The sequence below is a fragment of the Ahaetulla prasina genome, chromosome 1 (assembly GCF_028640845.1).
Source record: "Ahaetulla prasina isolate Xishuangbanna chromosome 1, ASM2864084v1, whole genome shotgun sequence".
Classification (NCBI taxonomy): Eukaryota; Metazoa; Chordata; class Lepidosauria; order Squamata; family Colubridae; genus Ahaetulla; species Ahaetulla prasina.
In genome coordinates, this window is record NC_080539.1 from 50,162,467 (window position 1) to 50,179,184 (window position 16,718).

Consider the following 16,718-nt stretch of genomic DNA (forward strand, 5'->3'; position numbering starts at 1 on the left):
AGGTATCTTTTCTTTTATGTACACTGAGAGCATATGCACCAAGACAAATTCCTTGTGTGTTCAATCACACTTGGCCAATAAAAAATTCTATTCTATTCTGTTCCATTGCATTTCTCTGCTTAAAATGAGAATGCAACTTTGCATTTAATTATATATTTCAAAGATATCATTTAAAATATTTTCATTTCAAATATTTTCACCTTTCCAGACATTTAACCCACCTCCTCCAAAATAATTTGAAAACTGCAAATGTTAAGGCATTATTAAATTATTAATTGTATGACCATCCAGGCGGTGAGTATCATCCAGCTCGCAGGAGACTTCAAATTCCTTTACCATAGTTAGGCACAGGATAGATCTAGATAGTTTACCTTGGTCTGGAAGCAGCAGTAGAGCTGTGTTAAATAAGGATGCTTTCGTGCTAATGCTAGAATCCGTTTTTCTGTCATTGTACAGTCCACATCATCATCTTGAAGAATGACATCTTTCTTTAAGACTTTCACAGCATATACTTCATCTTTACCTTTGAGTTCTGCCAGCATGACCTAGGATCAAGGACAACATCTCATTTATAAAATAAATTGCACACTTGTTACACTAATAACAACTGGGGGGAAATAAACCATCACAAGCACCTTGAAGCAAAATATTTTACAAAGGTCCTATCTTCAAAATCTGTCTGTCCAAGACAAATCTGTACATATCACTTAACAATTCAAGATATAGTTTGATTTAGATCCATGAACTCAGTATAAAAAGGTAAGCAATGTCATATCCAATTGAAAAATCAGCTTTTCATGAAAGATATAGAGCCAAATTCAGTACTTGTTGTGAAGTTTAGTATCTGTGTGAGCAAGTAAACCCATTTATTGTCAGGGTACTTTTATAACTGAAGATATGCAGAAATTCTTGTGTTTGATGAACCATGAATAAATTTTTCACATGTTTCCAACAACTTCTGGACAGCTGTTATCGATGAGAGTACATTTGTAATCAAGATCAATATGCCCTTTCACACACTCAGAGTAGAAAATTTCTATTGCTATTAATGCATTATTCTTAAATATAAATAGAGTACTCCAAAAGCCTAATTTTGAGCAACTGTAAGGGAAGGTGACACTCTCTATCTATCTACTGTGTTTCCCTGAAAATAAGATCCTGTCTTATATTTTTTTGAACCCTGAAATAAGCGCTTGGCCATGCGCTCAAAAGCCTGATTATTATCAGGGGATGTCTTATTTTGGGGAAATCTATCTATTTATCTATCTATCTATCTATCTATCTATCTATCTATCTATCTATCTATCTATCTATCTATCATCTATCTATCTCTTTAGTGGCTACTTCTTATAAGCCAGCAGGGAAAGGAGACAGGGGTACACATATAAATATTTGTTATTCAGGATCTCTGGCAAGGATAGACACAACAATACTACTTTGAACCTGACTAATAAATTTCTGGTTTCAGTTCCATTAGATGTACCTACCCAAGTAAATAAAGGCACATAATGCATGATCCTTATCCACTTGTTCATGAACTAACCCTAGAATGGATAGGGCGTGATGTGAATTTCCTCAGTAAGTTTCAGTCAAAGAGTTTGCATATTCCTTGCACCACAAAACTCAGTCTCTGAATGCAATTTTAACTGGAATAATCAAACTAGGTATTAGCTAGATAAACCGAATAGACCACTGTAGAGTTCTGCAAAGTCATTGTGTGATGACTTCACAGATAGTCTAGTAGTTGATCTAAATCCCACGGTCACATCAACACAAAGCAATTCCAAATAAATGTATTGGACATGCATAAATAATGTTCTTTAATTAATTATGTAGTTAAAATATATCAGTATTTAGTAACAAATGAGATCACTAAAGACATTGAAAGGCAGAACCAATCTACATTCAATATAGATTCAATATAGATAGGTATTGTACCTTAGATTCAATATAGATAGGTGTTATACCTTAGAATTCTTGATGAACACTGAATTCTTTTATGTACACTGAGAGCATATGCACCGAGATAAATTCCTTGTGTGTCCAAGCACACTTGGCCAATAAAAATTATATTCTATTCTTCTATTCTATAGACATAGTTTTTTGCTGCAGATGAGAGCCAGGTTCAAGATTTAGCAAAATTATACACCTAATAGTGGATTGGAGAAAGCTGCTTGTTCTAGTACTGCAATATGCTATATCCATGTTCTTACATATATACATTATATATACATCCATATATATTCTTACCCTAAAGAACATTGCAGTATTGTCCAGATACACCTATGGTTGCAATACAGTACTAGATCAGGAAGCAGCTTTCCCCAATCCACTGTTTTCTAGTTTGACTAGAAATACCATACTTCCTAACCAGCAGTTGCAGGGAAGCCTCCAAGCTGCAGATAGAAACATATAAAGGAAGTGAACCTGGGGAATGTTCAAAGAATGTACCCTCACACACGTGAGGGAATCATGGGAAAGTTGGATCTCTTTTTTTAATAACACAGGTCTTCTTTAGTGAATATATTGGCCCCAGTGAAGATGTTTAGCACATGTCCACGACCTTTAGAATTGTAGGTATCCCTGATTACCTTGCATAAAGCTGAAGAAACCAGCTCTACTTTCTATAATTATAGAAAGTGAGATTTGTCATTACTTTTGTCACTATTTTGTAACCCTTTTATAGGGTGTAGTGATTGGAGCCAGAATAAATACAGTCTAATATGTAAATGTCATGTTAAGTTCGCATAGCTGGCAAGCAGAAAAAATAAGCAAAAAATTTCCAGGATCAGAAAAAGCAAAACAGGAAACATCTACGCAGTGAAGAAATGACAATCACCTGACAGAACACTTTTTACAGTTAGGCTCCTTGACAAACATAATTGAGCACTTCAATAAGTAGATATGTATACAACTCACAATATAATACTGACATTTTTTTTTTTAAAAAAATCAGACTTTGAAATGACAAACATTTCTGCCACAGGACTTGTAAAAATTTACTGTTATCCATTCTTGCTATAGTTCTTTTCTGTACATAGATGGCAACATATTCTTTTATAAGAATAATAAAACAACAGATTGTCATGTGTACAAAGTCATGTGAACAGAACGTAGAGCTTGGTTTTCTGTAACTACATCTCCAACATCAACTTTTGTCAAATTACTCTCCTGAAGATATATTGGCTTATGGTTTTATGCAAGGTCAGAAATTCTGGAAGTTGCAAATCTTCATGCCTAGAAGGCATCAGTTGAGAAACAATTACCTACATTATCCATTGATTCAAACTAGTTCACAAGTCAGCATTATCTGCCTTGAAGGAAATGAAGGAGATGATTTGACAAGATCCATTGTACCTACCAGCTTAGATCTGACACTACTTAATGGGTCAGCAAGTTTAGGTGGGATGGGAAAATTTAACAAGCAGTGTCATAAGTGACTGGAGAAACCAAAGTCAAATTGCAATTTATTTGTAAGATTCATACAATGGCAGAGATAAGTCTCCTGGTGAGGACTTTGCAAATGACTCCTCAAGGTACCTCCAGATCCCAAAATCATGGAAACAAATACTATCAATGCAGGGTAAGATATAGAGTGCTATGAATTTTCTATAATCTTTCAGGCATGCATTTAGCCTTTCTTGTCATCCTATTGGAGTCTTCTTTCCAGTCATTTTTTCTTTTCTATTCTACGGTATTTTAAAAAGTATTTATATTTAAATCACTAGAGTTATGGGCAATATACTTTAAGAGCAAAAAGCAAAAGCAAACAAGGAAAAAATAATGTAGGAATAAAAACCAGAACATAAATTAAGGCCAATGACGTATAGCAATGAATGAGATTTATAGAATAAAATTGATTTAACTGATTGTAGAATATCAGCAAAGTTGAGGCCTCATCTACCTCTGGGAGGAGAAGGTTCTGAACGATGGGGGCCACCACAAAGTTTGTCTTATCCTCATTTAATGCAGAGTGTGGGGACTTTTAACAGCCTTTCTCTAAGTGAACAAATTGGACAAGCCAATTCAATAGTGATAACATGATCCATGATATATGTTTCTGCTGAGCTTTGAAGGAAATAAAAGCACTTTGAACTGGCCCCAGAAGTCTAATACCAACTAACACACTGATGTTAACATTATTCCACATAGAGAAGTATTAACTATTATACTATTTGTAGCTTCTGGATCATGTCCAACGATCATCCCAATAGAGTGCACTGTAGTAGACTAATCACATTGTGATCTGGACATGCATTATTAATGCCAGAGCATCCTGGCCCTTCTACTGGGAAAGTACAACACTGTCCAGAGTAACTAGCAGGACCACATTTATATTATGAAGTACCAGATATTTACTAGCAAGACCATCTTGGTAAGATTTAATCTGAATGTTGTTTCACCTCATCCACATCACTGTTTCAGATGCTTCCTCAAGACTTCCACATCAGCTGTTGCTCAGCCTGGGATGCCAGGATATTATTGAATCTAATTGGCCTATTGGTAGGATCTCATCCTGAACTTACAATTGACATCTCCCAGAGGTTTCATGTAGAAACTGAAGAATATAAAGGAGAGTTGAGCCCTATGTAACCTCACCCTGCTGCTCACATGAATTCAAGAGCTTCCCTATCTAGAACATAGACTAGAATCCCTCATTTATTCAGGCAGGGACTTAACTACTGTAAAATGAATTCTCTTACTTCCAACTATTTTTTTTGTAATCTATTGTATATTACTTAGACATCTAATAAATAATATCTAATTCTGGGAGAATCTGTGGGTTTTTACTCACATGGTAATTTTAAACCTGGAAATCAACTGGAATACAATGGGAAGGGATTGCTTGTGAATGTGAATGTATGTATTAAAGTACAATAATAAAATAACCAAACTAATTAAAATGAGTAATAATTTATATAATTTAGTTTGGTCTTCTGCTCACTGCTTTTTTATAAAACCTTTTTAAAGTGGCTCTTTCTTAATATACTATTCTAAGCAGTGGTGAAATTCAAATTCTTTTACTACCGGTTCTGTGGGCGTGGCTTGGTGGGCATTGCAGGGGAAGGATACTGCAAAATCTCCATTCCCACCTCACTCCAGGGGAAGGATACTGCAAAATCTCCATTTCCACCCCACTCCAGGGGGAAGGATATTGTAAAATTTCCATTTCCACCCCACTCTGGGGCCAGCCAGGGATATTTGCCAGTTCTCTGAACTACTCAAAATTTCCGCTACTGGTTCTCCAGAACCTGATGGATTTCACCCCTAATTCTAAGGCTGTTTTTGGCAGAATCGAAGTTGCACAGCTTGGCCATAATTTCATGTGACAAAGAATGTATTTCTATAGGCACCGTAATTGTAATGGTATATGAGAAAGACTTTAAGAGAGAGGATGAAGAGATGCTGCCTAAGAAACAGTCAGATAAGAGACTCCATAGCCTGCAGCAGCATAATAAGTGAAGAAAGAGGCTCAGAAGGGACCCTCCCAAACTTCTCAAGCTGTAAAGGAGATGGTAGGATATCTCTAGTTTCAGACTTGCAATGTTCTGTTAATGTATTCTTACAATAAAGTAACATTAGATCATCCGTTCATGTTTCCTACCTGAAAAGCTTGCAATATTTTCAGCTTAGGAATCATGATATTTATTTTTATTTATTTATTTTTCGTATTTTTATACCGCCCTATCTCCCTAGGGACTCAGGGCGGTTCACAGCCAGATAAAAATATACATATAAATACAAAATAAAACATCCATTAAAAAACTTATTACAGATGGCCGAATAATTAAAAATGACAATACAAATAATAAAATCCCCATTAAAACCAATTCGAATTTAAAATCTAGTCCAGTCCTGCGCAAATAAATAGATGTGTCTTAAGCTCGCGGCGAAAGGTTCGAAGGTCAGGAAGTTGGCGGAGTCCTGGGGGAAGTTCGTTCCAGAGGGTGGGGGCCCCCACAGAGAAGGCCCTTCCCCTGGGTGTCGCCAGCCGGCACTGCCTGGCCGACAGCACCCTGAGGAGTCCCTCTCTGTGAGAGCGCACGGGTCGGTGAGAGGTATTCGGTAGCAGCAGACGGTCCCGTAAGTAACCCGGCCCTATGCCATGGAGCGCTTTGAAGATAGTTACCAAAACCTTGAAGCGCACCCGGAAGGCCACAGGTAGCCAGTGCAGTCTGCGCAGGAGAGGTGTCACATGGGAGCCACGAGGGGCTCCCTCTATCACCCGCGCAGCCGCATTCTGAACTAACTGGAGCCTCCACGTGCTCCTCAAGGGGAGCCCCATGTAGAGAGCATTGCAGTAATCCAGACGAGACGTCACGAGAGCATGAGTGACCGTGCATAGGGCATCCCGGTCTAGAAAGGGGCGCAACTGGCGAACCAGGCGGACCTGGTAAAAAGCTCTCCTGGAGACGGCCGCCAAATGATCTTCAAAGGACAGCCGTTCATCCAGGAGGACGCCCAAGTTGCGCACCTTCTCCATGATAGAATCCTTTATGCCACCAGACTTGAAATTCTGGGCTTGGACAGTCTGGAACTGTGCCGGTGGTCTGATCTAAGCATAGTACACAAAATTGTCTGCTACAATGTCTTACTTGTCTTACCTATCAATGACTTCTTTAGCTTCAACCACAACAATACATGGGCAAAAAATCAATACAAACTCAAGATAAACTGCTCCAAATTCGACTGCAGAAAATATGACTTCAGCAACAGAGTGGTCAATGCCTGGAATGATCTACCCGACTCTGTTGTTACAGCCACAAACCTTCACAGCTTCAACCTCAAACTGTCTACTATGGACCTCACCCCATTCCTAAGAGGTCCGTAAAGGGGGCGTGCATAAGCGCACCAGCGCGCCTACCGTTCCTGTCTTACTGTCTCCATTTAGCTGTACTTACTTCCTTTGTTTATGTTTATGTTTATGTTTATACCTATACCTGCTTTCTTGTACACGTTTGACAAACAAAATAAATAAATAAATAAATGATAAGGCAAGTGACCAAAAAGAACCAAGTAGCATTTTTAGGCTGCTCACCTTTCCAAAGCTGCCTTTTCCTAATACTTTAATGAAGTTGAATTCCTCCAAGCCCATTCGCTTTGTCTGAGCTTTGACGTCACCATTTTCTCCATTCTCCCCGGGTGTGTTAAGTTGGCTATCGGTTGAGCTTGTTGCTGCTCCCCTATGTTCTTCTCCCCGATTGTCAAATGATAATGCTTTCCTGATGTTATTTTCAAGCTCTTTGATTTCTGTGTGAAGACAAAAAAAAAAATATGTACTGACCGGCAAGATATTTTAAAAAAAACCTCTGCAGGATTTTATATTAATTTTGGAGACAGATGAATTATTTCAGATGCTTTTTGAGTCACAAAGAATGAGAGGTTATGGCTTCCAATTTTACGCATACTTTCTCGACTGAATTTAAATTGGTCTGGGGGCAGAAAACAAAAGAATCTTGTGGAAAAATGTACGTCTCAAGCAGAGAACAGCGTATCAGATTTTGGCTCTGCTCCAGGATTCCTTTGAGAGGTTCAGAGCCCTTAAAGGTTCCCTGGCATTGCACACTGGAGACTTAACATGTGACATAGAATTGGATTGTTTTGCCAGTTTTTGTGATAAACTGAGGCTCCAGGGCTACCTGTACCTCTAAAACAGGGGTCTCCAACCTTGGCAACTTTAAGATTTAAGAATTCTGGGAGTTGAAGTCCACAAGTCTTAAAGTTAGCAAGGTTGGGGACCCCTGCTCTAAAATGTCTTCTGACTATTATTATTGACAACTGGTGGGGTAATTTTCTGCCATTTTGAAATTTAATTGCAAATAAACTCTAAACTCGTCATAAAAAAGAAGAAATAGTTGTGTGACAAATATTTGTCTCTTGACCCCATTCATTGTGGACACACAAAAGACACTGCCATACATTGATTTTTCTTGTTTGAGTTTATTAATTATTAGATCCCAATAATTGATGCTTTAATTATTGGGATGTTTTAAAAAACAGTTATAGCGTTGGATCCAGACAAGATTTTAAGACTTTTTGGAATCTCATCAGCATGGGAGCTATACAGTGCTTAAGGGGACATCATTCCAGGCACTGCTACAAAGAAGTATGCTTTCTGGATCCCCAAAAATGACACTGCTTAATTGAGAGGATCTGAAATATGCCTACTTTGCCAGATCATATTAGGCAGGCAGAAATCAGAAGACAGATAGTCCTGAAAATAGCTAGATGCTATGCAAGTGATAACTAGGACCTTGAATTACACCCAGCAGCACAATGGCAATCAGTATAGCTCAGTGGTGGTGAACCTTTTACTCACCGAGTGCTGAACAGATACGTGCTTCGCACACATGTGGGCTATCTGTGCTAACGTGTGGCTCCTTCCCCGTGCACTGCATGTGCAACTGTATCATCTGAGAATGCGCATGGCTTTTGCATGCACCCCTGTGCACTGCGCATGCAACCATACCATCTGCACGTGCATGCAGATTTTGTGGAGCTCCCCCTTTGCGCTGCACACACTATCAAACCATCTGCCCATGCGTGTGCTCTATGCAAATACTCTCACGTGCATGCACAAATGTGCCCACATGCACAGGAGAGCCCCGAAAACCAGTTGGGTCCCCTGAATTGTGCGCATGTGCACCGGAGGCCCAAACACCAGCTGGGGCGTGCCCTCATGTGCAGCTGCAGGTGAGTTCGACTAAAGCTCGCATGCCCGGAAAGATGGCTCTGCATGCCACCTCAGGCATGCGTGCCATAGGTTCACCATCACGGGTATAGCTCAAGAAGCAGAGATCAGTGTGCTGAGATAAGGCATAGTGGCTTGCACCACTACGTTCTGGACCATTGAAGCTTTCAGGGGAGGGTGGGGTCTTCAAGAACGCCCCATATAGTCTGCACCGCAACAGTCACACTGTGAAGTGACAAGGACATGAATGACTATCTGAAGTCTGACTGATTCAAATCATGATGCTGTTTAAAAGTTGAATGTTCTGTTAAATTAGAACTGGTGGAACTGCATTTTTAAATGACATAGGTTAGTCAAAATGTTAAGATAAATGCGGAGACGACTTCCGGTGTCCAGCGGCAACGGACGTCTGGAAGGCTTCTCCTGCCTCCAGCGCCCGAATCCGGCCGCCGCCGAGGCCCTCAGGGGCCAGGTGTTCCGAAAAGGACACCTGCCGCGCGGACGGCTCGCCAGGGGTCTCCCAGCCGACATACAGGACTGTGGGGACCGATGCTGGCGCGTCCTAGGCTTGGCGGGGTTTGGAGGCCACAGGCCGCGGCCATTATTTTGGTCGTCGCTTGCCGCTGTGCCCGTGACACCGGGCATTGGATTTATAACTGCAGCAGCCTGGTGGTGAACAGGAACGGAGAAGAATTGAGGAGGAGAAGGAAGGAATATCGGTAAACGTGAGTGGAGTGCCCGGAGTGCGGGGGTTTTCTCCCCTGCGGTTGGAAGGAGCACGAGTTATTCTGGAGAGAGGAGAACTTAAAATAAGAAGATTACCGGTTTTGTGGAGCTCTGGAGAGAAGAGGTGATGGAGAAATTTAGGAGGGAAGGTTTGAGGCCCCTCCTTCTGGGGAACAGTGGTGGCGCCCAGCTTCCGCCTTCACTATGAGAATTTTGATGACATCACTTCCCTTCGGCTTCCTGGTTGACTAACTGTACTCTGGACTCGTTGCTCCTGTGAGTGCCCCCTGGTGGATCCGGAGGAAATTACAAGGATAATGTGCCTGCCTGAGGATTTTGTATTTTTTTTTCCTTAATGGCAAAAGGTCAGAGACCAACTGCTGGAGAGATGGAGAGAATTTTGGAAAAGTTATCTAATATGGACAAGAAATTGATGAAATAAGAGCAGAAATTGTGACTATCCAAAAGGATTTAAAGGATACTCAACAAGTTTCAGCAGAAAACAAGCAGAAAGTGGAAGGTTTGAGGGTGAGATGCGGCAGTGCAGAAAAGAGAGGAGACGACAGGCAATGCTGTGCTTGACCACAGATGGATAAAATGTCTTATTTCCTTAGGTTTCAAAATTTGGAAGAAGTGGACCAAGAAGACTTGAGAGATGTTGTGACTAAATTGTTGGGAGAATTTCTTGGGAGAGGTGTTGATTTCATGAATTGGGATGTGGATCGAGTTTATAGAGTTAATTAATATGCACGCATGCAGTTCCCAGAGAGGTTCATGTCAAATTTGTGAGAAGAGAGACGAGAGATGAAATTTTAGAAAACATAGGAGTGGGGCACTGATTTACAGGGGCAGGGAGATAGCCATTCTGAGGCAGATTCCCAGACAGGTACGTGAAAAAAGAAAGAAATATTATTTTTTGTCAAGCAAATTGTACCAGAAGGGAGTGGGCTACAGATGGCTGATGCCAGAGGGATTGATGATTTTCCGGGAGGGCATTACGAAAAAAATCAGTACAATTATGGAGGCTACGGCCTATGTGGAGGAACACAAAGCCCTCCTGGAATCAGATGACCCAGGAATTGAAGAAGGGAGGTTATAGATCATGGGCGGAGCGGCTGCCGCTGTTGCGGCCCTGGAGTTGGGTCAGGCTGAACCCAGAGTTCTGAGATCCAAAACTAGGAAGTGATAAAGATATTTGGGATTGTGTTGGTTTTCCTTATTCTCTTTCGTACGATATTCTGTTTATTCTTGACTCTTCTTTATTACGTATTTAAAATTTGTAAACTTAGCTACTTCGTGTCACCTGCTTGCCATATGGCTGTTGTATGTGTTAAAAATTTGAGTAAAATTTTATTTTAGATAAGAAAATGAAAATTTACCATACCTGATATGTATTTGTATAAACCTTTTTGACTAATAAAACTTTTGAATAAAAAAAAAATGTTAAGATAAATGCAATTTATTTATTAGGAGAAAATATATGTTGATGAACCTTGATCACATGGGGAAGTTGGTGCTGACTTTGATCTGTCATCTTCTCCTGGTGAGGATCCAGGAACTGGCGGTTGAGATTCTGCACCGGGAACAAGCTAAGAATAATCCAACAAAAGAGATACTTAATCACAGTTATGTGCTCTTCTGACATGGCATTTAGGAGACACCAAAGATGTAACTTTACATAACAATGCTTTTCTGAAAAAGGGGAAAGGCAACTGAAAATACATTTTATCTTTAATCAAAGTTTAAATGTGGAGTTTCTTTAAAAGGTATTCAACCTTTAAACCCCTTTAAAAGTCTTTTTAAAATGCTCCAACACTGCAAATTTTTAAGAACAGACTGGATAACTATTTGTCTGAAATGGTATAGGCAACCTCTCTAAGCAGGGGGTTGGACTAGAAGACCTCCAAGGTCCCTTCCAACTCTGTTATTCTATTCTATTCTGTTCTGTTCTGTTCTGTTCTGTTCTGTTCTGTTCTGTTCTGTTCTATTCTATTCTATTCTATTCTATTCTTTATTTTTATTTTATTTTATTTATTTATTTTGTCACAACAATATATATAAGCATCACATAAAAAGATTATATAGTATATAGACATATATATGAGGTAATATAAGGAAGTATAAGCATATATATATAAGAAGAAAAAAAACCAAGCAAACAATAGGACAGGAACGGTAGGCACATTTGTGCTCTTATGCACGCCCCTCATAGTCCTCTTAGGAATGGGGTGAGGTTAATAGTAGAAAGTTTTTGGTTAAAGCTTTTGGGATTATGGGAAGAGACTACAGAGTCAGGTAATGTGTTCCAAGCACTGATAACTCTGTTACAGAAGTCATGTTTTCTGCAATCTAGATTAAAACGGTTAACATTAAGTTTGAATCTATTGGTTGCTCTTGTATTATTGCAATTGAAGCTGAAGTAGTCTTTAACAGGAAGGAATATCGGTAAACGTGAGTGGAGTGCCCGGAGTGCGGGGGTTTTCTCCCCTGCGGTTGGAAGGAGCACGAGTTATTCTGGAGAGAGGAGAACTTAAAATAAGAAGATTACCGGTTTTGTGGAGCTCTGGAGAGAAGAGGTGATGGAGAAATTTAGGAGGGAAGGTTTGAGGCCCCTCCTTCTGGGGAACAGTGGTGGCGCCCAGCTTCCGCCTTCACTATGAGAATTTTGATGACATCACTTCCCTTCGGCTTCCTGGTTGACTAACTGTACTCTGGACTCGTTGCTCCTGTGAGTGCCCCCTGGTGGATCCGGAGGAAATTACAAGGATACTGTGCCTGCCTGAGGATTTTGTATTTTTTTTTCCTTAATGGCAAAAGGTCAGAGACCAACTGCTGGAGAGATGGAGAGAATTTTGGAAAAGTTATCTAATATGGACAAGAAATTGATGAAATAAGAGCAGAAATTGTGACTATCCAAAAGGATTTAAAGGATACTCAACAAGTTTCAGCAGAAAACAAGCAGAAAGTGGAAGGTTTGAGGGTGAGATGCGGCAGTGCAGAAAAGAGAGGAGAGGACAGGCATTGCTGTGCTTGGACTACAGATGGATAAAATGTCTTATTTCCTTAGGTTTCAAAATTTGGAAGAAGTGGACCAAGAAGACTTGAGAGATGTTGTGACTAAATTGTTGGGAGAATTTCTTGGGAGAGGTGTTGATTTCATGAATTGGGATGTGGATCGAGTTTATAGAGTTAATTAGCAATATGCACGCACGCATGCAGTTCCCAGAGAGGTTCATGTCAAATTTGTGAGAAGAGAGACGAGAGATGAAATTTTAGAAAACATAGGAGTGGGGCACTGATTTACAGGGGCAGGGAGATAGCCATTCTGAGGCAGATTCCCAGACAGGTACGTGAAAAAGAAAGAAATATTATTTTTGTCAAGCAAATTGTACCAGAAGGAGTGGGCTTCAGATGGCTGATGCCAGAGGGATTGATGATTTTCCGGGAGGGCATTACGAAAAAATCAGTACAATTATGGAGGCTACGGCCTATGTGGAGGAACACAAAGCCCTCCTGGAATCAGATGACCCAGGAATTGAAGAAGGGGAGGTTATAGATCATGGGGCGGAAGCGGCTGCCGCTGTTGCGGCCCTGGAGTTGGGTCAGGCTGAACCCAGAGTTCTGAGATCCAAAACTAGGAAGTGATAAAGATATTTGGGATTGTGTTGGTTTTCCTTATTCTCTTTCGTACGATATTCTGTTTATTCTTGACTCTTCTTTATTACGTATTTAAAATTTGTAAACTTAGCTACTTCGTGTCACCTGCTTGCCATATGGCTGTTGTATGTGTTAAAAAATTTGAGTAAAATTCTTATTTTAGATAAGAAAAATGAAAATTTACCATACCTGATATGTATTTGTATAAACCTTTTTTTGACTAATAAAAACTTTTTGAATAAAAAAAAAAATGTTAAGATAAATGCAATTTATTTATTAGGAGAAAATATATGTTGATGAACCTTGATCACATGGGGAAGTTGGTGCTGACTTTGATCTGTCATCTTCTCCTGGTGAGGATCCAGGAACTGGCGGTTGAGATTCTGCACCGGGAACAAGCTAAGAATAATCCAACAAAAGAGATACTTAATCACAGTTATGTGCTCTTCTGACATGGCATTTAGGAGACACCAAAGATGTAACTTTACATAACAATGCTTTTCTGAAAAAGGGGAAAGGCAACTGAAAATACATTTTATCTTTAATCAAAGTTTAAATGTGGAGTTTCTTTAAAAGGTATTCAACCTTTAAACCCCTTTAAAAGTCTTTTTAAAATGCTCCAACACTGCAAATTTTTAAGAACAGACTGGATAACTATTTGTCTGAAATGGTATAGGCAACCTCTCTAAGCAGGGGGTTGGACTAGAAGACCTCCAAGGTCCCTTCCAACTCTGTTATTCTATTCTATTCTATTCTGTTCTGTTCTGTTCTGTTCTGTTCTGTTCTGTTCTGTTCTGTTCTATTCTATTCTATTCTTTATTTTTATTTTATTTTATTTATTTATTTTGTCACAACAATATATATAAGCATCACATAAAAAGATTATATAGTATATAGACATATATATGAGGTAATATAAGGAAGTATAAGCATATATATATAAGAAGAAAAAAAACCAAGCAAACAATAGGACAGGAACGGTAGGCACATTTGTGCTCTTATGCACGCCCCTCATAGTCCTCTTAGGAATGGGGTGAGGTCAATAGTAGAAAGTTTTTGGTTAAAGCTTTTGGGATTATGGGAAGAGACTACAGAGTCAGGTAATGTGTTCCAAGCACTGATAACTCTGTTACAGAAGTCATGTTTTCTGCAATCTAGATTAAAACGGTTAACATTAAGTTTGAATCTATTGGTTGCTCTTGTATTATTGCAATTGAAGCTGAAGTAGTCTTTAACAGGAAGGACATTACAATAGATGATTCTATGAGTTAAACTTAGGTCTTGTCGAAGGCGACGGAGTTCCAAGTTTTCTAAGCCTAGGATTCAAGTCTGGTGGGATAAGGTATTTTGTTGTTTTCAGAGGAGTGGAGAACTCTTCGTGTAAAATATTTCTGGACACATTCAATTGTACTGATGTCTGAAATGCGGTGTGGGTTCCAGACAGGCGAGCTATATTCAAGAATTGGCCTAGCAAATGTTTTATATGCTCTGGTTAGTAGTGTAGTGTTTTTGGAAAAGAAGCTACATAAGATTAGGTTTACAACTCCTAGAGCCTTTTTTGCTATGTAGTTGCAGTGGGCTTTGGCACTTAGGTCATTTGATATGAAAACTCCAAGGTCTTTGACAGGGTGGGGGTCATCTGTAAGGTAATGTCCATCAAGTATGTACTTAGTGTTTGGGTTCTTTTTTCCAATATGTAAAACTGAGCATTTGCTGGTTGAGATTTGGAGTTGCCAAGTTTTAGACCAAGCGGTTAGATGATCAAGGTCTTTTTGAATGGTAGATGTATTGTCGGTGATGTTAAATAGTTTGACATCATCAGCAAAGAGAACACAATTACTTGAGATATGGTCACAAAGATCATTTATGTATAGTATGAAGAGTGTTGGTCCAAGAACGCTATCTTGAGGAACGCCACTCTTGACAGGAACAGAATTTGATAGAGCATTGCCAATTTTAACCACTTGTTGTCTGTTAGACAGAAAAGCAGCTATCCAATTGTGAAGGGGTCCTGAAATGCCATAGGATTTTAGTTTTAGGAGAAGTTTATCATGTACTACTGAGTCAAAAGCTTTGCAGAAGTCTATGTAGATTGCATCTATTGTTTTGCCTTGATCAAGATTTGTAGTCCATATGTTTTTACAGTGGAGAAGTTGTAAGTTACATGATAACTTTTTTCTGAAACCAAATTGTTTATTAGAGAGTAGGTTGTTTATTTCTAAGTGGAAGGTAATTGATTGGTTGATGATTGATTCCATTACTTGGCACTATTTACGGTTATCATTTTCCTGTTTTTATTGTTCTATGCTGTTCTTTGATCCATCGTTTTATTTCTATAACTGTTTTCTTTTTGTTGGAAGCTACTGTGAGTTGCTCCATGCTTGCTAGCATTAAGTTCATTAAATAAAAGTACCTATAGGACAGTTCAACAATATTAAGTTAAAAAGCAGCACATGCTATTTCTACTTCACTATTAAAGTCAGTAAAGCAACTGCAGAAAGCAATGTTTAGACACTTAACTGGGAGAAAGCCATACTGTCCATAATAGGATTTACATATTGAATTGATCATGTATGTATCGCTGGGTATAACTATTGTATTCTCCATATCTACAGTATACTTTCTAACTGATGTGTGTTATTGTGGAAGGGTCAGTTTTGCAAATATCTGCTGAATTGTTTCAGAATAATGTTATTTCACTGTGTTTCCATTTGACATCATTGTAATAGCATAGAGGGTAGAGAGTTTTTCAACTAGATAAGAGTATTTACATTTAAGAGTATTTACATTCATGTGTGTTCCCAGAAAGGGACTTCAAAGCAGTGGCTGTGATGTTTATGTGGCTTCCTGACAAGAAATGTTCTTTCTAACAATTGAAAAAAGAATGCAACCATCTGTGACTTCACTGCTACTAAGGTCACATCAGTCTAAGGGACAAATAGCTAATAAATGTCCCTTAATATGTTTCATATGCATGATGCAGCTTCAGGTTTTGATTATAATTTAATTAATTACAGAAGGCAGGAGAAATTGGGAATTAGAACTGAAACTGGGACTGGAAATTTATCTCTTTTCTTCCAGAATGCAGAGCCCTTCTCACCCAAAAGTCAGATCCTTAATGATCTGATTTATGATAGCCATAATTTCATTTCTATTGGATTACTACTTTGTGGTCTGGAATCTTGTAAGGAAAATTGTTCTCAGCTAGAAAGAGAAGAGAACCATAACCTCCCATTCCCGTTATGCTGCAAACACCCACTGTTAATATTTTTCATCAGAAATAAAGGGCTTTTTGTATGATGTCACATATATTTTCAGTGTAGCATCTAATTTATCCTTTAGCCCCATTAGTCTTCAGTCTCATCAAAAGATAACAAAGAGTTAATCTGGTATTGTAATTCTAAAGCAGGGTATTTACCTGGGTCATGTAATTTAAGAGAAAGGAAAAATACATGTGTGGACAGTAATTCATCTTCTTGAATTAAAATAACTAAAAGTATTTGTTCTAATCTACAATATGCCATTCAAAGGGCTAAAGTGGCCCTCAGACTGAAACAAGTTATATATCCTGGTTGATGGTGTTTGAATGACTACAGACCAGTTGCTTTAACATCTGTAGTCATGAAAACCTTTGAAAGGCTAG

General features: G+C 39.0%; 1 protein-coding gene across 1 annotated transcript in view; it reads right to left on the minus strand.

Moving 5' to 3' along the window:
• Positions 1 to 16,718, minus strand: part of PRKCE (protein kinase C epsilon) — a 355,908-nt gene that overhangs the window by 70,900 nt on the left and 268,290 nt on the right. Inside the window, exons 8-10 of the mRNA XM_058165212.1 lie at positions 13,378 to 13,474; positions 7,040 to 7,251; positions 372 to 545 (exon numbers count right to left, since the gene is read on the minus strand). Coding sequence (XP_058021195.1) covers positions 372 to 545; positions 7,040 to 7,251; positions 13,378 to 13,474 — 483 coding nt within the window. The remainder of the gene's footprint in view (positions 1 to 371; positions 546 to 7,039; positions 7,252 to 13,377; positions 13,475 to 16,718) is intronic.